Source organism: Drosophila persimilis, unplaced genomic scaffold (genome assembly GCF_003286085.1).
Source record: "Drosophila persimilis strain 14011-0111.01,24,50 unplaced genomic scaffold, DperRS2 tig00000000-arrow-pilon, whole genome shotgun sequence".
NCBI classification, from domain to species: Eukaryota; Metazoa; Arthropoda; class Insecta; order Diptera; family Drosophilidae; genus Drosophila; species Drosophila persimilis.
In genome coordinates, this window is record NW_020825288.1 from 5,785,324 (window position 1) to 5,812,471 (window position 27,148).

Genomic DNA, 27,148 nt, shown 5'->3' on the forward strand with positions numbered 1-27,148 from the left:
TTTTAGTAAATACTAAATTTATGCGGTCACACTGCCCTTTTTTCTAGAGCTGGGCAAACTTCGATAAAGCCTTCGATTGTTTTTACAGCTATTTTTTTGTTTACCTTTGCTCACTACCATTTCGGACGCCAACGCGATTTTATTTAAAAATTATGAGTGCTGAAATATCCGGCTTTCGCCGTTTTATACATTGGGGCCCAATCACAGCCCTGAGTAAGTACTACCGAGAAAAGCAATGGCCCGCGGAGACAGAGCCTCAGATCTGGGTTCAGATTAGCGTCATGTGGGCAACAAGCTGAAGAGAAAAATTTTCAAATGAGTCAAAAGCGAAGTGAATGAACTACTGGACAGACAGACGGTCAGACGGCCACAAAGAGCACATAACAAGGCTCCAATTACTCTTTCTAAGACGTGGGTGGGACCTGCAACGCCCGCTCGGGCACACGGGCAACGCCCGCGTTTTGTATATGTCTGGATCGAAATATCGCGTTTTACATTTCTACGGACGGGTCACAGCCCAGTCCGGCACGACACATCCGCTGCACGGAGCCCAATTGAGTGTCAACACACAGGGGCGAGAGACTCCTCCCGGCACCAACTTCGCCTTTTAATTCCCCTAATGCGCTGTGCTAATTGCGTTTTAGTTGCATGTGTTTTCGGCTTTTATTTCATATTTCTTGTCGCTCAAAGTGTCGTCGAGTCGGGTCCTGTGCTATCGGAAATTTCACGCAGTCCAAGTATAGCGTGCAAATTGACCATTTGCTCCTTGGCAAGGCAGACGGTAAAACGACCGTAAGACTTCCGGTTGGAATACGAGCCATAAGAAAAATTTGGTATCGAACTGATATTACAATTGTGTTTCCAGCCTTAATGTCTGAATTAGACGCCGGTGCGCCGGCTGCTTGTTGCTGCTTTGGCCAGGAGTGGGGATGGGAAGGGCCGTGTCCAGACGGGCTCTCATTGCTGGGGCGCGGTTTCGCTTAATCAACTCAAAAGGGTGGCCATAAACGAAATAAATGAGCTTAATTTCCTTTACACGCAACCAAGCGAGAAGCATAGCCACCACCAGGTCACCCCATCCGGGCCCTGACTGGGCTTCGGCAGCGGCTGTACAATATCAAATTTCATAAACACACATAATGTTTTATCTTTTGCTTTCCCGTTTGCAGGCATTATCAAGTGCATAACGCTGACTACGCTCTACATGAACTCGATGTGGTGGCCGCCAAATGAATCATTCGCTGGCTTTGCCCATCAGGCCTTATTCCTAATGCTCTCCACGCTGGCCACATTCAATTACGTCATGGCCACGCTGACAGGTCCCGGCCTACTGCCAAGACAATGGCAGCCAAAGGTAAATAACGCAAGTGGAATACATTTTGTTGTGACACGCTTCATGAGAAAATTGCTAGCTGGCCTGGAGCTGGAGGGTGTTCCCTGAACACCTGTTACCTTTGATAATTTCCTTTTACACTGGGCCCAAAAAAATGTTGACCCGACACGAACTGTGGGCCGTTTCTGTCCCCATTGTGCATCGTCATTCTGAAGCGGAAGTTCTTGTTTAGCAGCAAACAAATGGAATGGAATGGGAACGAGCTAAGGGTGCCATCAACACACGGCGGCGGGGAAAGCCCTACTATTTGGCCGTCACTCTTTAATTTCTTTGCTTTATTTCATTCCGACCAAGAGCCCATTCTGCAGTCCTTCTGTGGCGTGTGTATTTTCCTTATCGCATAATTCGCGTCAATTAAACTGCAATTTATTTTGAAGATTTTGAATTCAATTCGTCGCAGTAGGAGAATCGCAAAAATGTCGTGCTGGGACCAGGACCGGTAACGTTTTTCGGCGCCCATTAATTTTTCCTTGGGCCATGACGCAGTGGCCCACAAATAATTTATGGACCGACTTAACGTCCATGCCCTGCACGCGAACCGAACGCATTCTGTGGAGCCCAGTCCGGTCGGTCCGTAATGCAATTACCAGAATTTGCATAAATGTTTTGTAGGCAGGTCCCAGACACAAGAGAGGCGGCGGCGGCGGCGGTGGGTGGTGTCCGGCCAGCTGCCTAATGAGCTGTGCGTCGTTAGGTTTTGTTATAACCCGTAGTTTAGCGAGTGGTACGCATATGAATAACATATATATAACATACTATTATCCTTATGAAAATCTTAATTTGGCAGGAGCCCAAGGACACAGAGTACCTTCAATACTGCAAGGCGTGCGAGGGCTACAAGGCTCCTCGCTCCCATCACTGTCGCAAGTGTAAGTGGATCCTCAAGGAGAAACAAAAACCAAGAGCTGTATCAATTTCTGTTTCTGTTTAGGCAACCGATGCGTAAAGAAGATGGATCATCATTGCCCGTGGATCAACCACTGTGTGGGCTGGGCCAATCATGCCTACTTCTCGTACTTCCTGCTCTTCTCCATATTGGGCAGCATGCAGGCCACCGTTGTCCTCTGCGGCTCCTTCTATCGTGGCATCTATCGCTACTATTATCTGACCCATGGCCTGGTGCACCTGGCCAGCGTCCAGTTCACAGTCTATAGCATCATAATGTGCATCACAGGCATGGGCCTGGCCATTGGAGTGGTCATTGGCCTGGGCATGCTGCTGTTTATTCAACTCAAGACGATTGTCGCCAACCAGACGGGCATCGAAATCTGGATAGTCGAGAAGGCAATCTATCGCCGCTACGCCATCGGCGAGAGCGAGGATAGTTTCATCTATCCGTATGATCTGGGCTGGTGGCTCAATCTGAAGCAGGTGTTCAATGACGAGTGCCAAAAGCTCGGCGACGGCATCGACTGGCCCGTGTTAAAGGGCTGTGATCAATACACATTGACGGTGAGTCCTTACAAATCCCACAAGCACACGAAGTGTCGAATAATAGATACCTTTCCCTTTTTTCGCCTCACTAGCGAGAGCAACTGGCGCAGAAGGAGGAAAAACGAGCCCGGACACGTACCTACAAGTGTCATAGTCCCGTCACGGGTCGATGGCTTCCCGTTTGCTCGCAGGGTTGGAGCGTATGCATGGGCGCTCCCTGCACTGATGAGCCGCGAATCCGCCTACAACCAGGTGACATAATTAAAGTTACGCGCTTTCGCAAGCATTGGCTCTTTGGGGAGCGGGAACTCACCAAGCAGGAGCTGGGCGCCGACAAGACGCATCGGCGCAAGGGACATATACGTGGCTGGTTTCCACGCCGAAGCGCCGTCGAGGTTATCGAGGTACACGAGTGCGGCGGAGAACCTGGCAGCGACAATCTGCCCGAGAACGGAACTTGTAACGGAGGACATGCTCAACTGAGGCAGCAGCAACGCAATGGACACGCCAAGAAGTATATGTAACCCGAGCAAATCGTTCAATCGGGCCAATGAGCACATCATGGCAATTTCCGTCGACCCACAGTCGGGTCGTCCCAGCTTGTACATAGATTAGTAACCGCTTGAAAGACTTGACTATTTTCCGCTTAACCAGGTGCCAGTCCCTCTCTCGATTACTTTGTTAACAATGTTGGCCAATAAAGCAAACGCGAAACTTGATAACGATCACGGTTTTGTGATAAGCGATTACATTTCTAAATATACCATATACCGTGCCGGACTTAAATATTAGCTATTGCTTTTCAGTTAACTTCTCTTTTAAGAGAAGTCCCATCGCGATTTTTAAATGGAAAATGCAATAATTCAATTTATGCGAATAATTCAAAAATGTTCTATAAGATTAGATCATTTTTATAAGTGTAGTTCTATTACAATATTTTAACAAAAAATGTATAAAATTATACGTACTTGGAAGGTTGCTTTTTGGTCAAAGATTCCTCGCTACTTTTAGTTCTGTGGAACTGTCTAATATGCAATCTCAAAATATATTTAATTTAAGGAAAACTTAGCAACAGAAGAAAATCATTCCGCATTTTCCCAAATAAGACAAGATTAAAGCGGTCTAAAAGAGCTTCAAAATGATGTCTTTAAAAATCGCGATGGAAAAGAATTGTAATCTTTATTTTTATCCCAGTGCTAATATAGAACTCAAGTCCGGGACTGTATAAAAATAACAATTGATATTCGATTTTATCGATCATATCCCCACAAATAATGTATTTATTGGTTAAACATAATTTGATTATGACATTTAATACAGATAATATATTGTGTGCTTTTAGATAAACTGATAAATGGATAGCCCTCTAGCCTTCATGGGGCTATTCGGAGCTCATGGTCGCCTCGATTTCCTCAACGGTGCGTGGCACAATTGCAAAATTCTCAATACCATTCTGGGTAATGAGGACATCGTCCTCAATGCGAACACCACCAAAGTTGCGGAAACGATTGAAGACGTCCACATTGATGAATTTGCGTAGTTCTGGATTGGCCAGAGCGCCGTCCATCAATCGCTTGATGAAGTAGCAGCCCGGCTCAATGGTCACGTACATGCCAGCCTTGAGAACACGGGCAAAGCGCAACTTGCACAGCCACGGCTCGTTGGGGCGCTTCGGCTCAGTGGGTAAATATCCGCCCACATCGTGAACGTCCAGGCCAATCAGGTGCCCCAGGCCGTGCGGCTGAAAGACGGCCGAGAGTCCAGCTTCGAGCATTTCATCGACATCGCCCTTAAGCATGCCACCCTCCTTGAGACGTTGCAGCAATACCTTGCCGGCAAGCTTGTGCATGTCCACCCACGAAACGCCATCGCGTGCTGTCTCAGAAACCGCGTTGCGAGCATCTAGCACAGCATTGTAAATGAACTTCTGGTCATCCGTGAACTTGCCGTTGGCTGGGAAAGTGCAGGTAATGTCTGCCGCATAGCCGCAGTAGTTGGCCCCCATGTCGAACAAGCACATTTCGCCATCCTGGATGGGTCGGCTGTTGGGTGCTCCGGCATGGCCATAGTGCAGAATAGACGAGTTGGTGCCGCTGCCGCAGATGCATGTGTAGGAGGCATGACGACAACCTCCCACGGAGTAGGAGTGGTGGAGAAACAGAGACTCCCCCTCAAACTCCATCTTGCCAGGGCGTATGAACTTCATTACTTTGATGTGGGCGTCCGACGAGACCTTTGCCACATAACGCAGAACTTCGATCTCTTCGGCAGACTTGATAACGCGGCACTCGGACAATATGGGGTAGAGTAGGTCGCAGTCGGTTACATACTTCTCCTTGCCATCGAACTCGGGCGGCTGCATTGTGAGGCCGCTATCGCTGTTTGTGCCACTGAGCGTCAGTATCAGCTTGGGAGCTGCCTTCTCCAGATAGTCCGTGAGTTCATCCAGATAGTAGACCGCATCCACTTCGTACATGGCCTTGAACTCTTCTGGTGTAAGCAGCTCGCCCATCCAGGTGCTGTATTCCTCAGGAAGTCGCGGCACAAAAAGAATGCTGGACACGCCCCCCGTCCGTACGTCGATCGTGAGGATGCCATAGCAGCCGGGCTCCTTGGCTCCAAAAAGATACTGAAAATATGACTCCTGGCGAAAGACATAGTCCACATCGGTGTTGTACAAACTCTGATCCTTGCCGCCCTCCAGCAGAACGAGCAAATTGCCCGAATCAAACTTGAGGTTCTTCGAGAGTTGTCGCAACAGAGCTTTGGAAACGCGATCTCTATTGTTCTTAAACAGGGTCATAGGCACTGCGTAGCCCGATCCCATCTGAAAGGCGGCCATGTTGATGCTACACGTTTGGAATAAGAGCTATAACTGGCCTTTCTGCAAATGGGCAATAATTCTACAAGCCGATTAGCGATATCTATAAAAAAAACACCAGCTGTAAATTATAATTATAACTCTTATCAGTTTGTTTTCCTTTGTTGTCAACCGGGCTATATAAAAAATACCGAAAACACTGAGCATTTCGATATCGAAAACACTAGAATATATTTTCGATATACTTCGAAAATACTAGAACATATCGTTCTATCGGGCATTTTCCGTTTTTATTGATCTGGGCACACCTCAAGAATTTTTTTGCGAATTTTATTTCCATAAATTTTTGAAAAAAAGGCTTACGGCATTTAAAGAGTAGGCTGCTGTGTTCGTGAAGCAGAATATACATGCACGTGGATAATTTGTGTCCGTGGGGCAGCTATTGTATTACATATTAATAACAGTTTCCGGACGCTGACCCGGATTCGCGTGTCGGCGTCGCAACGCGGCGGCACTAGCAAAACAACAAATGCCTGAAAGCATTACGAACGAGTACTGAAAACGCTGTAAGGGCAACAGCCTGCGATGTGTTATTAAAAGTTGTGGCCCACGAATAGGCAGCAGAATGTCTAGTTCGGTTTTTATCGAGGCCCCGAGTGCCAGACGAGCTGCTGATGCAGATTCCAATCTGGTTGTGGTCTACAGTAAAAATGGCATCTCTTTTGATGAGCGGGCCATGGAGAGCCTCATGGGTATGGGCACTGATGCTTAAATAACATTTCTGCTCTACTAAAAATTATATTTTTAGAGGAAAAATCGATTTCCACCATCAGCGTTGTGCGAATAACTTCGCCCACGCCTAGCATGGTGGACCAGGAGGAGGCCGAACGCTTAAATGAGCTAGAGCAGTTCCTAGATGCGGCGACGGACACTGAGTTGGACACCGACAATGGGAGCCAAAGTGGCGGCGATGATGTCAGAAGCGAGGGGGACCACATTCCCGCAGATGATGACAACAACACCGACGATGAGCTCAACGATGACTCTACAGAGACCGAAACGGAGGCTCCCAAGACCAGAAAGCGGCCCGGCCGCAAGCCCAAAGTAATCAAAAAGAAGAAACGGCGCAAACCCAAGGAGCGGCCTCAAATTGTGGGCCTGCGTGTGGAGCAATTCTATGCCGAGGGCACGGCCGACTTGGTTGTGAAAAATGCTTTAAGTAAGTGTCAAATAAATAAACAATCCATTCAAGTGTCACGTAAAGAGTGCATTTTATTCACAGAGCTTGCTGGCTTGTCAATCTACAAGAGGACGCCTGAGACGGACGCTTTGATGGAAGTAATTAAGAACGATCACAATTATACACCCTTCACCTCGCCAGAACAAATGAAACTCCACAAAAGAGCCGAGAAAATTGCCCTGGAAAAGCAAATTCAGGGTCGGAAAATCATTATGCAAGCGCCGGGAAATGTCAAAATAATCAATGCCAAAAGACGAATACAGGCACTGCCCTGCACTCCATTGCAAGTCAAGGTGCAAAGACTGCCCGTTCAGCCACAGCAGGAGCCGCTGCTACGCAAGCCCCAGGCCCAGTCGACACCACAGCCTCTGCACAGGGAGAGACGAGAAATGATTGTAAACTCTATGCCAAAGGGCAGGCCAAGGTCTGGGCGTAGCATCGCTCAAGTAATGGCTCCTGTGGACGACCACATAGACGATGACGAGGAGGCAGAGAGCTCGGATCCCGCAGATGAGGAGAATGCCGACAAATTGTACGATAGCGACGAGGTGAGCGAGGACAGCGACGATCTGCAGGACACGGACAATGACAGGGACAGTGATATGGACTTCAAGATGAGGCACGACAGTCGCAGCTCCAACAAGCGAAAGCGTGCGAGAAAGCTGAACAGTAGGCCTACCAGGCTGTCGAAAACCTTGCCCCCACATCATCCCACTCCAAAACAGTTCCCCGAACTCAAGCGGCGGAAGGAGCCAATGCCACAGATTATCCTGCAGCGAAAGGAGCTATTTCCGCAGAAAGGCATGCAGCGTAGGGAGCAAGTGCCTCAGAGTGTCCTGCAGCGTAAGGAACAAGTGCCACAGAGTATACTGCAACGTAAGGAACAAGTGCCACAGAGTATCCTGCAACGTAAGGAACAAGTGCCACAAAGTGTCCTGCAGCGTCGGGAGCAAGTGCAACAGAGTACTCCGCAGCGTAGAGAGCAAGTGGCACAGACTACAACGCAGCGTAAGGATCAAGTGCAACAGATTACCCCACTGCGTAGGGATCAAGTGCAACTGACTGTCCCACATCGGAGGGATCAAGTGCAAGTGACTGCCCCGCAGCGCAAGGAGCAAATCCACCCGATTGCCCCGCAGCGAAAGGAGCAAATCCAACCGACTGCCCCGCAGCGAAAGGAGCAACTGTCACAGAATGCTCCGCAGATTGGTCAGATTATTCAACTGCCAACAACAAAGGCGCCGCCCACTGTAATTGCGTTGGGCAGAGGCATTCAAAGCACCTCATTTCTTAAAATACGCCCCACTCATCAGGCGCTAGCCATTAGAAAACCTCCGCTGTTTACCGAAGCGCTCGGACTAGCCTCTGCCGTTGCCAAGGTACGTCGCACACCGCTAGTCCATGTGGGAAAAGTTGGAAATACTTCGGAGCCCGGTGTCTTCAGTACCCCAGTGTCTCAGGACGTGAAGGAGATTATAATCAACAAAAATACGTCTAGCCCCAAGGGAGTTTTCACCAATATCAATAGTTTGCTGGCCGAAAACCACAATGCGAACACCAAATCCTCGCCCGATCGAAACAGGCAGCGTCCCGTAACTCCACCATCCAGCTATACCGCAAGAATTATGCACCCAGCAACAGTTTCCGTGCCCGTTCCGGTTCCAAACAAGGGCTTCATGCCCATCGGAGTGGAGACGGCCCAATCTCATACGCTGCCCGCTCAGATTGTGATCGAAACGCATCAGAGTTCCTTCGAGCTGGCAGCCGAAAATGACAAGCAACTGGACCTCATCGATTCGATAGTACAAGATGAACTGCTGAAGACAACGCTCGTCGAACAGCCGGCAGTCAGTGCAGATGAAACTATACCAAAACTGGTCAAGATGCTGGAGAGTACGGCATCGGGACTGGATCAGGCAGGACCAGTGGCAGTACTACCAGTACCAGTATCAGTATCAATGCCACAAGTGAAGCCAAACGAAATCTTTACAGATTTTGCTCATCCAGTGGGTCAGAGCTCAGTGCATAATACTGTTCCAGTGGATGATAATGTTAGCATTGACATGGACACTGCCCGCCTGTTGAATACGCCAGACGAAGATGAGATCACAGCTGATTTCCTACAGCATGTCGTTGGCCTCATCGAGGAGGACAAGCAGTTCGAGGCCGAGGTGGTGAAGCAAGTGCTGGCCAGTACCGACCCTGCAAGTCTAGATGGCATTGTATCTTTGCCTCCGCCCGTTGACAGCTTGGTCCATCCATCCATTCTGCACGCGTCGTCATCAGAGGTAAGTGTGTCTGATTCTTACATTTTTGGACTTGCTCTTAGCTCCGAACCCTCCGAATTCCAGCCACATCCTTCAGTTCTCTCCGAGCACAGCCATCTGCTATCCTCTATGCCTATTGCCTGCAGCACACCATCACGGAGCCGGCTAATAGGAGTTCCATCCTTGGGAGCCCAAATCCGTGCCGAGGCTAAGGCAACGTTGCGTGGCAACGGGCGAGTCATTCAACTGCCCCCGATAGAAGCACCGACAACACGCGCGAAGCGACGCGCACAATTCACACCAACAACGGCAGCTGCCACAAGCTCAGGGGACCTGAGCAACGTGTCGATTGGGGAACCCACTCTGGATAACAGCAGCTTCAGCAACAGCACCGAAAGCCAGTTGTCCCTCAAACCTGGAGCCGGGCCAAAGCGAGCCAACCCAAGAGAACCATCCCTGGCCAGACGCTCGACTGTACCCAGAAGAACGAAGAAGTTAAACACGAGTCAGTCGAATGACACCGAGGCCTCGGAATCTCAAGAGGACGATGATGACCCCAACAAGTAATGAATGCTAACGAATAACTAAACACAAAGACCAAGACCAATGTTTCTCTGCTCTGCTTTTTAGGCTCTGGTGCGTTTGTCGTCAGCCCCACAACAATCGGTTCATGATCTGCTGTGATCTGTGTGAGGACTGGTTCCACGGCACCTGTGTGGGTGTGACCAAGTCCATGGGCATTGAAATGGAGCAAAAGAGCATCATTTGGAAGTGCCCGAAATGTGTTAAAAAGCAGGAGGAAAAGGTATGACAAGACTAATTACATTTGCCTTCATTGATTCAATGATCGTTCCGTTCCGCAGAACCAACCAAGGATTACGGATATGCTGGTCATGAGGCCAGCCATTCAACCAGAGGAGACCTCAAGCGAAAACAAAGTCTTAGTGTCTGCAGCGGAGCCCAATCGGACGCTGCCGGCGACGGTGGGAGCTACTGTCGCCAGTGCGCCGTTGCGTAGTCCTGTGATGAAGCCAACGACCAAAAGGTTTCCAATCAGTCAGCAGATGCCACAACAACAGCACCAGCAGATGCAGATGCAGCAGCAGCTAAATTTTGTCAAAGTAGGAGTAACCAGTGGCCGCCCTTCAGACACCAATTGTGTGTTCTGCAAGCGACCAACGGCTAGCGCAAAATCGGTGTACTGTAGCGATGAATGCTTACGAAAATATGCACAGCAAGCAATTCAGGCCCAGACGGCTGCCAAGAGTCCCGCCAATCCCGCCAGTCCTGTGCCGCAGACGGCGGCGGACAAGCAAACGCCTCTGGCAAACAGCACTGAGCAGGCCAAGAGGCACAAAAAGAAGGATCTGTTCGAGGATGTGTTGCGTCAGGCAGACGCTGTGTCGAAAATAGAGCGGGTACAAAAGCTTCAGCTACAAGCAGCCGACGCGAAACTCGAATCAGACTAAACAAATTGTACATTTTCAGATAAATGTGATTGAGCGTAAGAGTGGCCGTGTACTCACTGGCCACTTGGCACCCATCGCACATCATTTCAGAAAATGGCTCCAAGACAATCCCACCTTTGAGGTACTGCCGTCGGGCAGTTTTCAGTCCCTGGACCCAGAAGTAAGCATGATTATGGTTTATTGATTGGCCAAGTACTCACCTACGTATCTCCTGTTTGTCCTTAGAAGCGTCAGTTCAAGCGGATTCCGGATCCCGAGACACCAACTACTGCTACTAAATCGTCTCCAAGTGGAACGAAAGTCCCACAGCTGCAGCGAGTACTCACCCCTCCCATTCACGCCCTGCCCAAAAAAGATAAGCCCCCTGCGAATGTGGTGGCCTCACAATCCCCCTTCAAGCCTGAGCCGATACGGTTAAATGTGCGACGTACGCTCAAGGAGCAGCTGCTGGCGCGCATTAAGGAGGCACACGATGCAGAGCAGAGTGCGGGCACCAGCACCACGACGCAATGGCTGACACCCATCGAGGCGGAGCAGTTCGTGAAGAGTGTGGAATCGGAAATGTATAATTCGTTTGGTTGCGATGTGGGGTCCAAATACAAATCGAAATATCGCTCACTTATGTTCAATATTAAAGATCGCAAGAACAAGACGCTGTTCGAAAAGATCTGTGCCAAGCAGGTGGAGCCCAAGCAGCTCGTGGCCATGACGCCCGAGGAGCTGGCCAGCCAAGAGCTTGCCAAGTGGCGCGAGGAGGAGGCGCGTCATCAGCTCGAGATTATTGAGAAATCAGAACTAGACATGCTATCCTGCACACAGAACTATGTGGTAAAGACCCATAAGGGGGAGGAGGTGATAGCCACCAAAGTGGATGTCACACTGCCCAACGTGGAGTCAATCCTGGACAAAAAGCTCACCTCTCAGAATAGCGACCCAGAGAGTGCCAGCAAGGACATCAGCCTAGAGCATTCCAGCTCTAAGGAAAAGTCCGGATCATCCAAGGAGAAGCGTCACAAGAGCCACAAGCGCCATCATCCGCGCAAGAGAAGTCGCAGTCGATCGAGCAGTCAAACGCGCAGCCTGGAGAAGCGACACCGAAGGCACCATAACGATGTGGAGACTGGGGGAGAACGAAAACACCGTCATCGAGAAAAGCAGCACAGTAAAGATCGAGATGAACGTATTTCATCGCCATCCAAAAAAAGGGAGGAGAATGATCGCTCATTCTTGCCGAAAAATGTAACAGAAAAGAAGCCAGACGAGGCGTCAGCGTCAGCGTTAGCCAAAGTGTCTAGTACGTATAACCTGGTTGGTAAAATTCTTGAATCTGCCAAAACGGTGGAGCAGGCGGCGAATTTAGAACAGCCTCCTAAGCAGCAGACTGTCAAGGCCGTGCCCCCATCGACGACAGCCACAGCAAAGGCTGCCGCTCCAGCAGCCACTCCGCTGGACAGCTACACTCGCTATTTGCAAGGTCTGCCCAAGCGATCACTGTGGTCCGGCACCCTCAGCATGACCGATGTCGCAAACTTTCAGGTGGTGGCCCACCCTCTACTCAGCAATTCGCATCAAATGACCAAGCTGCTGCCCGTCAAATTAGATGTGATTGGCCGCATATCTCGCGTGATGGTCTGGGACTATATCAAGAAGATCAAAAAGTGTGCAACCAAAGAGGTTGTCCTAGTGAATCTCTTTCCATCCGGACCGAGTGAGATTCAAAAATTTGATCATTTCTTTGAATATCTCGACTCGCGTGAACGGTTGGGTGTAATTGAGCCCGAAGCTAATCAGATTCGAGACTTTTACATCTTTCCATTGGGCTCCAAGGAAAAATTGCCCAGTGTGCTTGCCCATGCCACAGAGCTTGTTCCGTTTTACGAGGACACGCAGAGGCCCAACGCACTGATGGGCATCATCGTGCACTGTCTGCCAACATCATTGCCAGTGGCACAATCATTTCCCGCGGCCAGCAGCAGCAGCAGCAAGGTGGCAAAGGTAAGCGATATGGGGTGTGGTATCCGATGTCGATGGGTATTTGACTTTTTATATTTCAGAAATCACGCAGCACTACGTCATTTACTCCGCCAAGCAGTCCCAAACGCAAGCCTAGCAACCACTCGACCAGCTCTAAGGACGACGAGTTCGATATTGATGCCATCATCAAGGCACCCATTACGAAATCGCGGAAGAGTAAGCGCAAAAGAGTCCATTTTGTACTTTAATTTTAACGTATTGGAAATCTCTCACAGCAGCTACAACTGTGCCTCCAGCTGTTCTAGTGCCAGCATTGCCCGCTCTGATAGATGATGCCAATGAACCCTACTCGCCAGGCGGCAGTTCCGGCGATGAATCTGTTGCAACGCCAAAAGCCACAAATAAAACCAGTCTGGCGCGTCAGGTGGATGAAATAAACAAACAGATTGCGGCACAACAATTGGAAATTGCCGACTTGCTCAATGTGGAACCTTCTGTAAGATACACAATGAAATTTTCCTCATCACATTAATACTCATTTTGGGGCTTACTTTTTGCGCAGGGATCCGCCAATGCCCTATCCAGAATATCAATTCCGCCAGATCTTTCAAAGATCCTGGCAAGCATTAAGGACAAATCGGACTCTGTGGCGAATGTTGGCGATAGTGAGGAATACAATCCTGAGGACGTAATAACCACGCCTAGGCCATATGCAACCGGTAACCGAATTGCGAAACCCAATTCGAAATGCACAAATGGGATTAATTTCATTTGTTTATTTTAATAGCAACGACCAAGAGCATAGGCCGTTTGGCGCGTCTAAGTGAAGCTGAGCTTCTTAGCATGGTGCCGGACAATCTGGTAGATCTGGTGCCCCCCTTAACGTCTAACAACCGACATCAGAATCCCCCACCGCCGAATACTTAGGGATGCGTTCAAAATTATTTTAGATTAGACATAGGCGCGAATTATTTTACATCTATTTGTTATTAGTTCAACATTTAATCTGAAATTATATATTTCGCCCCGCCAACCCCCTCATTCATGTGTACATTCTCATACAGCAGCGAATTGAATACCATTTCTGTATTATAACTGGCAATTGGAACAACTATTTATACCAAAACCTGTCCTTAAAACAGTATGATTCGCTTTGCATTGCAAGATAGAAATCGGTTTTCAAAAGCTAATTCAATTTTTTATTTCTTCCATTCAAAAATTGTACATTTCCTCGAAAATAAAAAAACCTGTTAAGTAACGTTTGTTTTAGGGATACATATATGAATAATTGTATTATCTTTATTACTGGGATTAAATATATAAGCTTTAAATAAATCAACTAATTAATTAACCTCACATGGATCGTCCTGGCTACTGAAATGGGCACATGAGATCTTCGGTCCATTGTGGATACGTGGAATGGCAATGCGGAAAAGAGTACCTTGTGGCATGCAGACGCAAATCTTGTACTGAACACTGCCCGTTCGTATACCCAGTTCGGAACTGACTATGGGTATGCGGTCCATGTCCAGGAATATGCCAGTGCCAGCCTCTAGCACAGTAGCGCCTTGTGTTGAGTTGATAGAGACGTGATGCTCGGCTTGTAGATCGATGCTGGCGGCATCGAAGAACACACCCTCTGACCCCTTAACGACAATACGGCCGTCGCTTTCCATGTTCAAGGGCACATCTATGGGACTGGAGATGCCGCTCGCGCTCACCACCTTGGCCTGCAGAGCAGCCACACCAGCCGGGATGTTGTACTGGGGACGATGAGTGCTAAAAATGGATTGCCGATCGGCGGGGTCTTTCACATCAAACACATTTGTGGCATCTATGACAATGGCATCCTTATCGACAACGATGCGATCGCGCTCACTAGAGGCACCGTTTCCATTACGGAAGACGCGCACATGCACGCCAGCATCCGGATTGTCGTCACTGCTCCCATCACTACTGATGGTCACTGGCACATCTGTAAAGCCATGCACCTGACCAATTGAATTGGTCTGAAGGCGCTCCAGCTCGGTTGAGCCATAGAACTTGACGACATCCACTTCGGGAATCAGCTCCATACCGTGCACACCCTTTCCGAGGCGCAAGACACCCACAATTGTCAGCGTGAGGATCAGATTGCCCACAGTCAGGGCCAGAAGAATTATCACAACGGTCCAGAAAGCGAAAGAGTTGCGGCCATGCTGCCCAGGGTGCAAGCGTGAGCAGCTATCGCTGTCAAATTTCTCGTCAAAGTAGTCCACGGGGTCCGTCTTGGAGTCATCATGGCAAAAGTCGTTTTCCTCAGCTGCTGCTCCAATGGGCAGTGTCAGCGACAATGCATTTTCAGAGTTTGCATCGTCGGAATAGGATGGCGACGGACCACGGAAAAAGGTGTTTTCAAAGGAATTCATTGTAATTATGAAAGTCGGGTCGGGCCTCTTGCAAAACAGTTTTTCCAGTAATGTATCTAATGATTCTAAAATAACTCTAGGTATATACGAATCTATGACATGCGCAGAACTGACTAGGCGCGGAATTCAAACATTTGATAAAGGTATTATGTACTTGGAGAAGCATCACCAATTGAATCTTAAGAAATAACTATTTAACTAATTAACGAAATTTCGTGTACAACAGTTTTACATTGAATTTACAAAATTGAAATCGCGCCCAATGAACATAACAACGAAAGACATCTTCAAGAACATATGGCACGCAGTTGTCTTTAATTTCCGCTCTCTCAAATCGTGTTTTCCTGCATCACACCAAAACTTTCATAAATTTATTCCAATGGATTGCATTCATATCCTTGTCGCTCTTTTTAAACAAGTTTACTTTGGCGCGCAGCTCTAGCGACTATATAGTGCGATAACCAAACTGCTCTCTTTGAATCGGTATCAACAATGTGTGGTCTACACATTTACGTTTTTTTTGGTTTGATCTTTTTTGCTTAAATTTTTTAATAGACAACAAAAGCGAGTATTTAAATTAAGCCAGTCAAGTAGAAAATTGATTCACTAATCGGATAAAATTATGTGGGCAGGACTGAGGGATCTATCTAGCTAGTAAAATTCGACGGAATATCAAAAACGAGGAATATGTATAATGGAACTTGAATTCGTCAGCATATTTCTAAAGTGAGACGGCCTTTTTCGGCACATTTCTGAGGGTCGTAAGGTATATTTTATCGACAAGTCCGCGGCCACACTTTTCCAAGATGTCCTTTAAGGTTAGTAGTTGCTATTAAATAAAAAATATTATATTATTAAAGCAATCTATGCCGTATAGCCAATTGACCCAAAACGGGATGAAATCCGTCGCTATCTGGAGCGCGGCAGCGTTCTGGACTCGCTCACCAAAGTCTTCATACGCGTCATAAAAGAGCGACCGGAAAATCCAATGGAGTACATACGCAACAACATTGGTGCGGTCCGCCATCAGCATGACAAGTACGAGCGCCTTCAGCAGCAATTGCAGTCGGCCAACGATGAAATACAACGATTGCGCGGCATTATTAACAACATTGACCCCGAGGCTCTGGCGGGCCAGCCGTCGTTCGTGACTTCAACCGATCCGTTCGCTGATGACTATGAACCCCCAAATGAGGCTAAACCTGAGGCTCCTGTTGAGAACGTTGGACCTCATGGTGGTCAGCCGGTTTTGGCAGAGCCAAACGCTGTAGCTGAAGAAGCTGCAGATGTAGCTGTGAGCAACAGCGTTGAGCAGCTGGCTGCCGCTGTGGAAGTTTGTCAGATCGAGGAGAAAATTGTTGCCGCTGTCGCAGAGGCTACAAATGATAGTTCAACCCAAAGCCCATCCGTCCAGGCTGAAGCCAGCAGCACCACCGACAACACCAATACCGAGTAAATCGGCACTGAGCTCGAAATCTCATTAAAGTACATTCCATGCAAATCATTCATTTAGAACATATGTATTTAAGTATTTTCTTAAATGTAAATAAACTACAGCATTAAAAGCACTCGCAACTTACCGCCTTATGGATTTTTCAAATATTTATTGAAATCAGTTTCATAATTCATACAGGTTTTATATCATTTGTTTATTAATACAAAGGATTATTGATAATACATATTAATAATAGTTAAATTTTATAAAAACACATCTTAAAAATGATAAGAGAATGATAAACGAAAAATTTTACACGTATTTTTTGTGTGGCTTGTGGGTCGCGCTGCTCTGCTGCACCAAGTACGGGGGAAAAAGGAAATAGATGAAAAAAAATGTTCATTGATTTTGTATTGACGTCGGGTGCATGTGTATGGTGGCGCGGCGTCCCTTATCATTTCATCAAGCTGCAGGGGTGGACGAAAAAAAACTGATTTTCTACTGTTTCAATTTGAAGGTCAAAACTAAGTGTTTTCGTTTCACTTTCTTGGCAAGCGTTCTTCTCTTTTTTATCATTTTCCCTTTGTTTTTAATTTTTTTCTTCATTTGTTTAATGTTTTAAGGCCAAAGAGCTTTACAGGGCCCCTCTCTTCTATGTATATGCTTTTTTTTTGACGCACTGAATTCCAGCCGCTTTGTCCGTATGTCTATGTGAAATATGTTCGTATTTCTGCCGGGTGCTCTCCTCCTCCTCCTGCACTTCGGACCTGTTTACCTAGTGTCAAGACGAAAAAAACATATGTTTCTGCAGGTGTGGGTGTAAATGTGTGTGTGTTTGTGTGTGAAATGTCCGCTCCCGATATATATATATGTATATGGGATTGGATTTTAAAAATAAATATGTTTGTTTTTAATTATGGTGTGTTTGTCAAATGTTTTTGTTTTGTTCTGTAATTTGAATCAAATCTCAATTGATTAAAACTCCATTTGACGTCTGTCCAGGTCATTGGGTCGTCGGATTGGACTGGACTGGATTGTGTGTGTGTTCGATGCTAGGAGGCACTCTTCCTTCTGTTGCTGTGTTGGTATGTAGTTGTTGTTTGTAGAATTCGACTTGGCCTGCTGTCGATAAAAAGACCAAGTTAGCGATAAGCTTGTTCAGAAATGACGCACAATAGGGTTCTACCCACTTACATACATACGTTCAATCCACGATCCGATGTGATTTTTTGCATTTTTATTTTCTCTTGGGTTGTTTCTTATGTTTTTTTTATATAGAAAAGGACTTGTTGGGTTTAAAAGATATTACTTTTTACGTTTGTCTGCCGGCTTCAAGATCTGGAACGAGCACATCAGTGTGTCGTCCACGGACATCATGGCGCCAGCATTGTCGAATTCACCGCAGTAGTTGGGTGCCGAGAACAGGGTGACCAGCTGCCTCTTCGCAAAGAACTCGTAGCCATCCTCGACCACCTGATGGGCACGGCAGATGAGATCGAACTCGTGCTTCTGCAAGAATTTAGCCACCACTTCGGCTCCGAATGTGAAGCTCACGCCGCGATCGTTCTCTCCCCAGCCCATGGTATCCTTGTCCGGATCGGACCACAGCAGATCGCACAACAGACCTTGATCCGGGACATCAGTGGGGCGCATAATGCGTCGGATTTGCTCCATCGAAGTCAAATCCGGACTCAGACCGCCATGGCAACAGAATATCTTCTCGTCAACAATGGCCGCCACGGGAAGACAATTGAAGCAGTCCGTAAACGTCTTCCAAAGCTTGATGCTGTAGCGGCGCTTGCACTCATCGTAGAATCCATAGATGCGGTTTATGCTGGCGCACTCATGGTTGCCGCGCAGCAAGAAGAAGTTCTCCGAATATTTGATCTTGTAGGCCAGGAGCAGACAGATGGTTTCCAGCGATTGTTTGCCACGGTCGACGTAGTCGCCCAAAAACAAGTAATTTGACTCCGGTGGAAAGCCACCGTATTCAAAAAGTCGCAGCAAGTCGTAGTATTGACCGTGAATGTCGCCGCAAATCTTCAACGGGGCTTCCAACTCCAACAGAATGGGCTGCGAGAGGAATATCTCGCGCGACTTGAGGCAGAGCCCACGAATTTCGCCCTCAGAGAGCTGAACGTTTTTGCCTGGCCGTGCCCCACGCACCTCGAGAAGACGTGATATTATGCTGTCGATATTCATGACATCGGCCATTTTTCTGTTTTATATTGTTTCGCTGCTCCTGAGTATGCCACAAACGATGGATAGTAGCGCCGAAATAGCTTCGAAATATTGAATTTTTCAAATCTATTTCCGCAAAATACTTTTCACAGCTAACTAGCATGAAAATTTCTCCAGTGTGTCCACACACTAGTCATACAGCAGGAAGGAACGAAACGAGTAGTTAGTCATGCTGAACAAGCTAGTTGTCTCGTTTTCACAACCATGTCGCTCTTTTGCGTCTTATTTAGCCCATTAGTGTGAGCAGGACGGCAAACGTTCACCACTCGAGTGGTGCCACATCAGTGAATAAAGGTGAATCTGACGCCATTTTGTCCCAGTCTATTATCGTCATCGATATCTGTTATCGATACTTTTCAAATATTCGATAGCACCATCGACATTGAGAAACTGTCACACCAGCAACCAGCTGTCGCGGTTTTTCGAAGGACTGCCATCTCAATTGGATTGTTTTGAAGAACAGCGCGCCCTTTGGCGCAGTTGTGGCCCACTACACCGCCCTGCCTCAGACCCCCAGGCTGGCTTCCCGGAGGGTGTGGTCAATGTGGTGCCTGGTTTCGGTGGAGCCTTCACCGGATCCATGGCAAAGCTCATCCAACTGGCATCCGGCCTCACGTGATCCTGGAGTTGGGCGGCAAGTCCCCCAATATTATCCTCTCTGACTCGCACCTACACTATGCCGTGGAGACGGCCCATTTCGGTCTCTTCTTCAACAGGGGCCAGTACTGCTGTGACGGCTCTCGCACCTTTGTGGAGGATAAGATCTACGACGAGTTCGTGGAGCGCAGTGCAGAGCGCGCCAATAAGAGGACCGGGGCAATACCTTCGATCAGAACACCGAGCAGGGTTTCCAGGTCAACCAGGAGCAGATGGATAATATCCTTGGCATGATCCAGCAGGGCGCAAAGCTGGGCCCACTAAAGTTTCGCTTTGCCATGGCTCTCTGCCAGGTGCAGCTCCACTCCTACTCATACACCCTCACGAGCACTTAGTCTCAGGCGGCCAACTAAATAAGACATGGTAAATGCTTTTATCGTAACCAAACGACGCGCGCTCTTTCTTGATGTCCCAAGGTCTATTAAATGTGGGGTTGGGCAGTAGGTCTTTTGAGGCAAGCCAGAGACCAAGCCCTCGCAGCTCTCCATGTCCGCCGGCAGCAACGCCCCACTTTATTGCAATTAACATTTAAATTAGTCTGATTCCATAATGATGTTAGTGGATATTTTGGAGAAAAAAATAGACGACAGTGTCTACATTATAGCTGAAATTGGACAAAATCATCAGGGATGCCTGGAGCTGGCCAAAAGGATGATACTAAAGGCAAAAGAAGCAGGATGCCATTGTGTGAAATTTCAAAAGTCTGATTTACCAGCAAAGTTTACACGGTCCGCTCTAGCCCGCGAATACGTGAGCGAAAATGCTTGGGGCAAGACCTATGGAGAACACAAGGAATATCTAGAGTTCTCCAGAGACCAATACCAAGAGTTACAGGCGTACAGTCGCCAACTAAATGTGGATTTTACTGCATCCGCAATGGATGAGGTAAATTATATATACACTACATACATACATATTATAGTCTTTCCCTTGTTACAGCTCTCTTTGGACTTTCTGGCAGACCTGAAGGTCCCATTCATTAAAATTGGATCTGGAGATGCCAACAACTTTCCGCTTTTGAAAAAGGCAGCTGGCCTGGGTGTACCTCTAGTCATCTCAACAGGAATGCAGACAATCCAAACGGTTGAGAAAATTGTGAAAATAATGGCAGAAGCTGGAAAATTGGACTATGCACTCATGCATTGTGTCTCGGCATACCCTACACCACCTAAAGATTGCAATTTGCGCTTGATTTCCATGCTGAAGAATCGCTTTCCCAATGTAGTCATTGGTTATTCCGGACATGAGCTGGGTGTGGCCATAACCCAGGCAGCCGTCTTGTTGGGCGCCAGGATAGTGGAGCGGCATTTTACCCTTGACAAGAATCAAAAGGGCTCCGACCATCGTTGCTCCCTTGAAACGCACGAATTTAAATCATTGATTGCGGCAATTCAAAGATTTAAGCTCACGAAACTGCCCTTTGATCCCGATGCAATAATTTCAATGCTGGGTGGAGATCAGGAACTGGCAGAAGCACTTCAATACAATGGCGAAAAGAAGGTTTTGGCGTGCGAGTTGCCGTGTCGAAATAAGCTTGGAAAATCTATTGTAGCAGCTCGGACCCTTCGCAAAGGCCTGAAGCTTCAATTGACCGATTTGGCTATCAAAGTTAGTGAGCCCAACGGCCTGCCTGCTGAGGCATATTTCGATATAGTCGGTAAGGAATTAACAGACACTGTTTATGAGGATGAACCCATAGCCGGGAACATGGTAAAATTGTAAGTCAATACTCGAGCACTCAATACAGCGTGTGCATTATTAAATACGTATCTAAAAATTAATCATATTCGCTGCGTTATTCGGCTCCATCTTCGCTGCCTTCATCCTCGTTCTCATTTTCGATCATCTCAATGTCCTCCTCCAGGTCGCCCTCCTTCTTGTCCGTCGGCTTCTCATAAACGGCAGTATGAGGAGACACGCATACTCCGTTCCACACGGACATTTCGCGTACTATGCTGGTGTTGCCCTCCAAGCCCAGAATGTGTTTGTAGCCGCCATGTGTCAGGACACGAAGTAAAGTCTGGGCCGTATAGCAGCAGAGGTCCTGCTGTTCCAATGTCATGGCAGTGTGGACACGTATATGACCAGGCTCTGTGGGATCGGTGATGCCTGCCGACCCGGGCAGGAACAGTCCGGCGGAGAGCAGTTGGAAGACGCGACGGAAAGCCAGATTAATGGGTAGAGCCTGGCGCGATGGATTGTTCATAATGGCCAAATGGGCTATCAAGTCGAGCATCCAAGCGGAGAGCGGTGAGAAGGCGTCAAAACGCTTGGTGAGATCCTTAAGAATGCGTATGAGGACTTTAATTGACGAGTGGTGGGCATTCTCCTCGAACCAACGAGTATGCCGGATAGCAGCCAGATGATTCTGCATCAGCTTATGGTCCATGTGTATGTCCGCCTCCAGTTTGCGCAAGTTCTGCGGCAAAGTAGCAATCATAATGCGAACCTTGGCCTGCACATTGGACACATCAAAGCCTCTCAAGTGCGTCTGAATTGTATGTTGATCGCCTTTGGTAAGCACTTCAGTCTTCATGCTTGTCTTCAGGTCGGCCTCCACTTTCTTCGACAGAGCCTCGACCGCCTCTTTCGTTGGCAACGTCTTTAAGATGACCACAATGTCAGCCACATTGTTCCCCGTGAGAATGGTGCCCTTCTTGAAGGACCCCACTTGGCGCACCTCTTCCAGTTGCTGTTACAATAAGAGAGGGACCTTAAAAGTCTTGCTATGATTTCGGACTCACACCAACTTACACATGTATTGAAATCGCCAGGGGCGACAACAAGATTATCCAAGACAGCCTGAACTTTGGTTACCAAATTACCAATTGCTGTCTGTTCGCTGGCAGTTGGGCTCAAGTCCTGGTTACGCTTCAGCAACGCCTGGAGTGAGTAGAAATATGGATTTTAATGGTTACACATGCATGTGTCTGTGTGTGTGTTTATCGATTTACCGCAGTCAGAGCAGAATCATCTACAGCCGGTGCTACTTTTGGAAAAAAGACCTCTGCCAGCGTCAAGTCGAATGGATGGCGAGGAACAAACGTTTTCTTAAATGGCGGCCGTATGCCCCCTCGCATGGGCCGGCCACCGCGGAGCGATCCGCGCACTATATTTCTCGGAAAATGAATCTTTAATTTTTTTTTGCAACGAACGAGCGTTGCCGACAACAATGATAAAAGTGGTAGTGTTGAGCAGCGAAATGTTTTAACATTCACACGTTATTGGATGCCCTGGTCGATATCTCTTTATTTCAAATAAACCAGTCAAGTAGGAAATATGTTCACTAATTGGATACAATTATGTGGGCAGGACTAAGAGATCTCTCCAGCTAATAATATTTGACGGAATATAAAAAACGAGGAATGTGTAAAATATAACTTAAATTCGTCAGTATATTAACGGTATAATTTTTAAGTGAGACGGTATATTTCAGCATACTTCTGAGGGTCGGACCGTATATTAGATCGACACACTTGGCAAATTTTATTCTTTTCATGTTATTTCTAATATTTTCCGTTTTTGTTTAAACCTTAAACCTGTTTAAACGATTTAATAATCGGATTAATATATGAGTCTAAATATCTAAAACGTGGAATATGATGGAACTTCAACACAAAGCGTCAGTATATTTACGGTATTTTTGGAAATTTGTGAAGTAGTTTCGGAGGGTCAGACCGTACATTGAATCGACAAGTCTGCGGTCACACTATTGTTTCAATTGCTGTGTCATTTTTGTTTCTCTGAAGTCGGCTTCTTTATTTTATATATAAATTACTGCATTTGTGCCGATAAATATGGCTAGTGAACGCTATAGCTTTTCGCTGACCACTTTCAGGTAACTAGGTCAACAAAACCATTGATAATTCTGTATTTGCCGTACATAGACCTAACCTACAACAATGACTGGCATAAACAAAACTTTTTGCAATATTTCAGTCCTTCGGGAAAGCTGGTCCAGTTGGAGTATGCACTGGCGGCGGTATCCGGCGGCGCTCCCTCCGTGGGTATAATGGGTAAGACCTGGAGCACTTTATTAATTTGCATAGTGAACAGTCTGATTGGTTGTTTTAGCTTCCAATGGCGTAGTCATTGCCACAGAGAACAAACACAAGTCGCCACTGTATGAGGAGCACAGTGTGCACCGCGTTGAGATGATCAACAAGCATATAGGTATGGTGTATTCCGGAATGGGTCCCGATTATCGCCTTCTTGTGAAGCAAGCTCGAAAGATCGCTCAGACCTATTTCCTGACTTACAAGGAGCCGATTCCCGTCTCTCAGCTGGTGCAGCGCGTGGCCACACTCATGCAGGAGTATACCCAATCCGGGTAAGGAGAGAAGAAAACTAAATAATCAGTTCGAGTATTTACTTAGCTCCTCATTTCAGCGGCGTGCGTCCTTTTGGTGTGTCTTTACTGATTTGCGGCTGGGACAATGACCGCCCATATCTTTACCAGTCTGACCCCTCGGGCGCATACTTTGCTTGGAAAGCAACTGCCATGGGCAAAAATGCAGTCAATGGCAAAACCTTCTTAGAGAAGCGGTAAGTGTGCATTAAATAAAATGGAAGGTTTCTCCATCATACGTTGGATTTTCCGTGCAGTTACAGCGAAGATCTCGAGCTGGAAGACGCCGTTCACACTGCGATTCTGACACTGAAGGAAGGCTTTGAGGGTAAAATGACTGCGGACAACATTGAGATTGGAATCTGCGATCAGAAGGGATTCCAGCGTCTGGACCCGGCCTCGATCAAGGACTACTTGGCCAACATCCCCTAAATGTTAGGTGCCCCATAAACCGATAAAGAGAACCCAAGCTAAGCTTTTTGTACGAGTACGGGACATTAAAAAACAAATAAAATTAGAACTGTGGTGTTATTTGAAATGATTTGAAAAATACAAAATTAATTTTATGGATTCAATTAACTCCAATAGCTTGAACATAACCTGCACATGTGTCTGGATCGAATATGAATAGGTTGCGATGGGGGGCCTCCATTCCGGTCACCACTTTAATGATCTCCTGTGCAACAACACCACCCACCACAGCAACTGCTGGGGAAATCTGGGCGAAGAGAACACCCAAAGATTCGTTACTTAGTGTAGAATTTGGAGCCAGTTCATCTCGAATGGCTTGCAGTAAGACTATATCCGCCTCCCTGGTCTTGTAGCTGGGGTCGCGTTTGTATGTGGTGCGGAACTTTTGGAGAACGCTTAGCAGGACCACACCAGGACCGTTCTTTTTCAATTGGCGCTGGTAGCCGGCGGCATTTATATCGAAATCAATCCAAGCCGAGTATGCAGGGTAATTCATTTCACGCTGAAAGGGGACAGCCACTTTTTCGAACTTTGGTTTCTGATTGGGCTTGGCTTCCATCTCTTTGAATTTGACAACGTCCCTGCAAGAATGCAAGTTGGAGATTTAAGCGTTACAATACTTTGTGATCCAAAGCACACATACTCGACGTAGCTATGCTGCTGGAGACTCGCAAAGTAGAATCCAAACATTCCCCATACATCGCTGGCGAAGAACTTGACACCCAAATCCTGGCAAATGGCATCGATTCGCAGCAATTCATCATTGCTTTGACCGTTGATTACCACCACATCAAATGCGCTAAAGAATTCGGCCGTCTTCTCCTTCAGCGGTTGAGTATCGGCAGAGATATCCACCATAGGATTGAGAGCTCGTGCCCGCCCCAGAGATGCCTCAGCTCGGTTCTTACCCAGAGATTGGCGTGCAGCAAGGAACTGAGAGCAGTAGTCCTCCTCAGTAACCAGCTGGACATCGTGCAGCTTTACAGAGCTGACTCCAGACAAAATAATGTTCTTTGTCACCTCCGCACCTAAGCCATTCAGGCCTGAGATGAGTATCTTTGCTGTGCGTAGGCTGGAAACATCAAACATAATTAGCCACCGCCGCTTTGAGAAGCCGGCATTTGCAACCACTCACCGCTTTTGCGACTCCAGGCCCCAAAGTCGAATTTGTCTGTCATAAAGCTCGGTCTCACCCTCAGTGAGCTCTACGCCAGTCTCGTTCTTGTCCTCTGTTTTGTCCTGTCCCATTATTATTAAATTAATATTTCACAGAAAAAATTGCAGAAAAAATGTGCAAGGAAATGGACGCTGCGGCAAATCAGCAAAATGTACTAACGCCATTTAAAAACGAGCGAGCGCCTTCGCAAGCGGTGACAACCCTGACACAAAACTCCTGCTATATTGTTTTTACAAGCCTTATTTTATTTTCGGGTAAGCACAAATGCCACTTTAATTTGCAATATATACAATGCAGCATTTCGACAGAACATGCTGCGCAAATTCGGTAAACTCCTGGGACAGCAGGTGGGTCAGCAAGCACGCTTCCCAATATGCCGCACGCTGGCCACAACAAACGCGCTGCGTAAAGGTACGGCACGCCATGACATAATGGGCAACTGTAATTTAAAGAATATCTCTGATTTTGCAGATGCTGCAGCGGAGACGGAGGCTGTTTCGGCCCCCCCAAAGACTATACTTGTGGAAAAAGACAAAAACATTACGATGATTGGAATAAATCGACCGCAGCAGCGCAATGCCATCGATTCTATTACCGCCTCACAGCTTTGCGATGCGTTTGCCAATTTCGAGGCGGACGACACTTCGCCGGTGGCCGTGCTATACGGTGTGGGCGGATCGTTTTGCTCTGGCTTTGATATATTGGAAATGAGTACGGATGAGAAGGAGGAGATCAGCGTTGATATACTTATGCGTCCCGAGGGGTCTGTTGGTCCCACACGTCGCCAGATCAAAAAGCCGGTCGTCTGCGGCATCAATGGCTACTGCATTGCCAATGGATTGGAATTGGCGCTTATGTGCGACTTGCGCGTAATGGAGGAGTCGGCAGTTCTGGGTTTCTTCAACCGTCGGTTTGGAGTACCCATGCTGGATGGTGGCACTATTCGCTTACCAGCCATGATTGGACTGTCTCGTGCGCTCGATTTGATACTGACAGGTCGCCCGGTGGGCTCCCAGGAGGCCCACGATATTGGGCTGGTAAATCGCATAGTTCCCACCGGCACAGCACTGGGAAATGCCTTGGAACTGGCCACTTGCCTTGCAAAGTTCCCGCAACGCGCCTTGAATCATGACCGCAACTCTGTGTATTCGGGCGCATTTGAGACGTCCACGTTCCATCAGGCAGTGCAGAACGAAGTAATGTACACTTCGCGCGAGATTATTGAGGACATGCAGAACGGAATCAAGTGGTTCAATCAGAGTAGGTTGCTTACCAGACAACTTTTGCATTATTTCATTAAATTTTTGTTCCAGCTTTCGAGGCGGACACCACACACTCTTGGCTGAAGCGCGATCGGTCTATGGCCGACTGGGATGATGAGGAGGTGGCAGCTGCGGCTGCGCAGAAAGAGAAACAAAAGCAAGATGAAGAGGTCGCCCGCGTTGAGGCCGATAAACAAAAGTTGGCCGAAAAAGCGCAAAAAAACTCAAAGAAAACTGAAGTAAAGCCAGCCGACAGCAGTGACCAGAACATTGATTCTAAAGAAAAGCCAAAGGAAAAATAGTTGAACCTTAATTTGAAACAAAATGAACTGTTTTCCATGATATGCTATAGCCTTGTACATAACACTCTCATCAACAGTTTCAAACTGATCCATTTGACTTTGTTAACTTATTCAAATACAAAATTATCTCCAAGCTCTGGACACTAGAGAAAGCTTCAGTTATTGAATGCAGGTGGTCGCGAGTTATTTATTTAATTAATGTTTTTTATTTTCGTTATCAGATAAAGCTAAAAGCTCAAAAATATGATG

General features: G+C 47.3%; 11 protein-coding genes across 17 annotated transcripts; 6 read left to right on the plus strand and 5 right to left on the minus strand.

Moving 5' to 3' along the window:
- The first annotated feature begins 133 nt into the window (after positions 1-133).
- On the plus strand, positions 134-3,549 carry LOC6598725 (palmitoyltransferase ZDHHC6). The gene is made up of 5 exons (XM_002023836.2): positions 134-213; positions 1,170-1,354; positions 2,181-2,262; positions 2,325-2,845; positions 2,920-3,549. Exons 1-5 carry the CDS (start codon positions 153-155, stop codon positions 3,349-3,351), a joined length of 1,281 nt encoding a protein of 426 aa, XP_002023872.1. The 5' UTR covers positions 134-152; the 3' UTR covers positions 3,352-3,549.
- Positions 3,550-4,075: 526 nt separating this feature from the next.
- LOC6598726 (xaa-Pro dipeptidase) lies at positions 4,076-5,739 on the minus strand. The gene has a single exon (XM_002023837.2). It carries the CDS (start codon positions 5,667-5,669, stop codon positions 4,209-4,211), a length of 1,461 nt encoding a protein of 486 aa, XP_002023873.1. The 5' UTR covers positions 5,670-5,739; the 3' UTR covers positions 4,076-4,208.
- A 279-nt stretch (positions 5,740-6,018) lies between these two features.
- On the plus strand, positions 6,019-13,542 carry LOC6598727. Of its 2 annotated transcripts, none has more exons than XM_026985643.1 (12): positions 6,019-6,400; positions 6,457-6,867; positions 6,931-9,176; positions 9,240-9,718; positions 9,786-9,960; positions 10,019-10,573; positions 10,644-10,784; positions 10,850-12,619; positions 12,679-12,814; positions 12,877-13,094; positions 13,161-13,317; positions 13,386-13,542. In XM_026985643.1, exons 1-12 carry the CDS (start codon positions 6,274-6,276, stop codon positions 13,523-13,525), a joined length of 6,555 nt encoding a protein of 2,184 aa, XP_026841444.1. In that variant the 5' UTR covers positions 6,019-6,273; the 3' UTR covers positions 13,526-13,542. The 2 variants fall into 2 exon arrangements, with proteins under 2 accessions (XP_026841444.1, XP_002023874.1); XM_002023838.2 differs by having other exon boundaries at positions 6,020-6,400; positions 12,874-13,094.
- A 389-nt stretch (positions 13,543-13,931) lies between these two features.
- Positions 13,932-15,009, minus strand: LOC6598728 (beta-sarcoglycan). The gene has a single exon (XM_002023839.2). It carries the CDS (start codon positions 15,004-15,006, stop codon positions 13,942-13,944), a length of 1,065 nt encoding a protein of 354 aa, XP_002023875.1. The 5' UTR covers positions 15,007-15,009; the 3' UTR covers positions 13,932-13,941.
- Positions 15,010-15,757: 748 nt separating this feature from the next.
- LOC6598729 (c-Myc-binding protein homolog) lies at positions 15,758-16,585 on the plus strand. The gene is made up of 2 exons (XM_002023840.2): positions 15,758-15,824; positions 15,884-16,585. Exons 1-2 carry the CDS (start codon positions 15,813-15,815, stop codon positions 16,460-16,462), a joined length of 591 nt encoding a protein of 196 aa, XP_002023876.1. The 5' UTR covers positions 15,758-15,812; the 3' UTR covers positions 16,463-16,585.
- Positions 16,586-17,363: 778 nt separating this feature from the next.
- Positions 17,364-18,754, minus strand: LOC6598730 (serine/threonine-protein phosphatase alpha-2 isoform). Of its 6 annotated transcripts, none has more exons than XM_026984460.1 (2): positions 17,644-18,754; positions 17,364-17,560 (listed from the first exon to the last, which is right to left on the minus strand). In XM_026984460.1, exon 1 carries the CDS (start codon positions 18,653-18,655, stop codon positions 17,747-17,749), a length of 909 nt encoding a protein of 302 aa, XP_026840261.1. In that variant the 5' UTR covers positions 18,656-18,754; the 3' UTR covers positions 17,364-17,560; positions 17,644-17,746. The 6 variants fall into 6 exon arrangements, with proteins under 6 accessions (XP_026840261.1, XP_002023877.1, XP_026840248.1 ...); XM_002023841.2 differs by having other exon boundaries at positions 17,364-17,563; XM_026984447.1 differs by having other exon boundaries at positions 17,640-18,754.
- A 387-nt stretch (positions 18,755-19,141) lies between these two features.
- Positions 19,142-21,120, plus strand: LOC6598731 (sialic acid synthase). Its single transcript, XM_002023842.2, has 2 exons — positions 19,142-20,224; positions 20,279-21,120. The coding sequence occupies exons 1-2, from the start codon at positions 19,889-19,891 to the stop codon at positions 21,059-21,061; spliced, it is 1,119 nt and encodes a 372-aa protein (XP_002023878.1). The 5' UTR covers positions 19,142-19,888; the 3' UTR covers positions 21,062-21,120.
- On the minus strand, positions 21,018-22,527 carry LOC6598732 (interleukin enhancer-binding factor 2 homolog; the record flags this gene model as incomplete). The annotated part of the gene is made up of 3 exons (XM_002023843.2): positions 21,018-22,031; positions 22,094-22,222; positions 22,294-22,527. Coding segments are annotated over 3 exons (1,260 nt in total), but the record flags the coding sequence as incomplete, so codon positions are not given.
- A 576-nt stretch (positions 22,528-23,103) lies between these two features.
- LOC6598701 (proteasome subunit alpha type-2) lies at positions 23,104-24,207 on the plus strand. Its single transcript, XM_002023844.2, has 5 exons — positions 23,104-23,177; positions 23,279-23,355; positions 23,414-23,669; positions 23,729-23,884; positions 23,945-24,207. Exons 1-5 carry the CDS (start codon positions 23,137-23,139, stop codon positions 24,117-24,119), a joined length of 705 nt encoding a protein of 234 aa, XP_002023880.1. The 5' UTR covers positions 23,104-23,136; the 3' UTR covers positions 24,120-24,207.
- On the minus strand, positions 24,197-25,439 carry LOC6598702 (SUMO-activating enzyme subunit 1). Its single transcript, XM_002023845.2, has 3 exons — positions 25,294-25,439; positions 24,802-25,230; positions 24,197-24,739 (listed from the first exon to the last, which is right to left on the minus strand). The coding sequence occupies exons 1-3, from the start codon at positions 25,404-25,406 to the stop codon at positions 24,259-24,261; spliced, it is 1,023 nt and encodes a 340-aa protein (XP_002023881.1). The 5' UTR covers positions 25,407-25,439; the 3' UTR covers positions 24,197-24,258.
- A 93-nt stretch (positions 25,440-25,532) lies between these two features.
- Positions 25,533-27,051, plus strand: LOC6598703 (probable enoyl-CoA hydratase echA8). The gene is made up of 4 exons (XM_026995388.1): positions 25,533-25,589; positions 25,644-25,746; positions 25,807-26,595; positions 26,649-27,051. Exons 2-4 carry the CDS (start codon positions 25,647-25,649, stop codon positions 26,897-26,899), a joined length of 1,140 nt encoding a protein of 379 aa, XP_026851189.1. The 5' UTR covers positions 25,533-25,589; positions 25,644-25,646; the 3' UTR covers positions 26,900-27,051.
- The last annotated feature ends 97 nt before the right edge of the window (positions 27,052-27,148 follow it).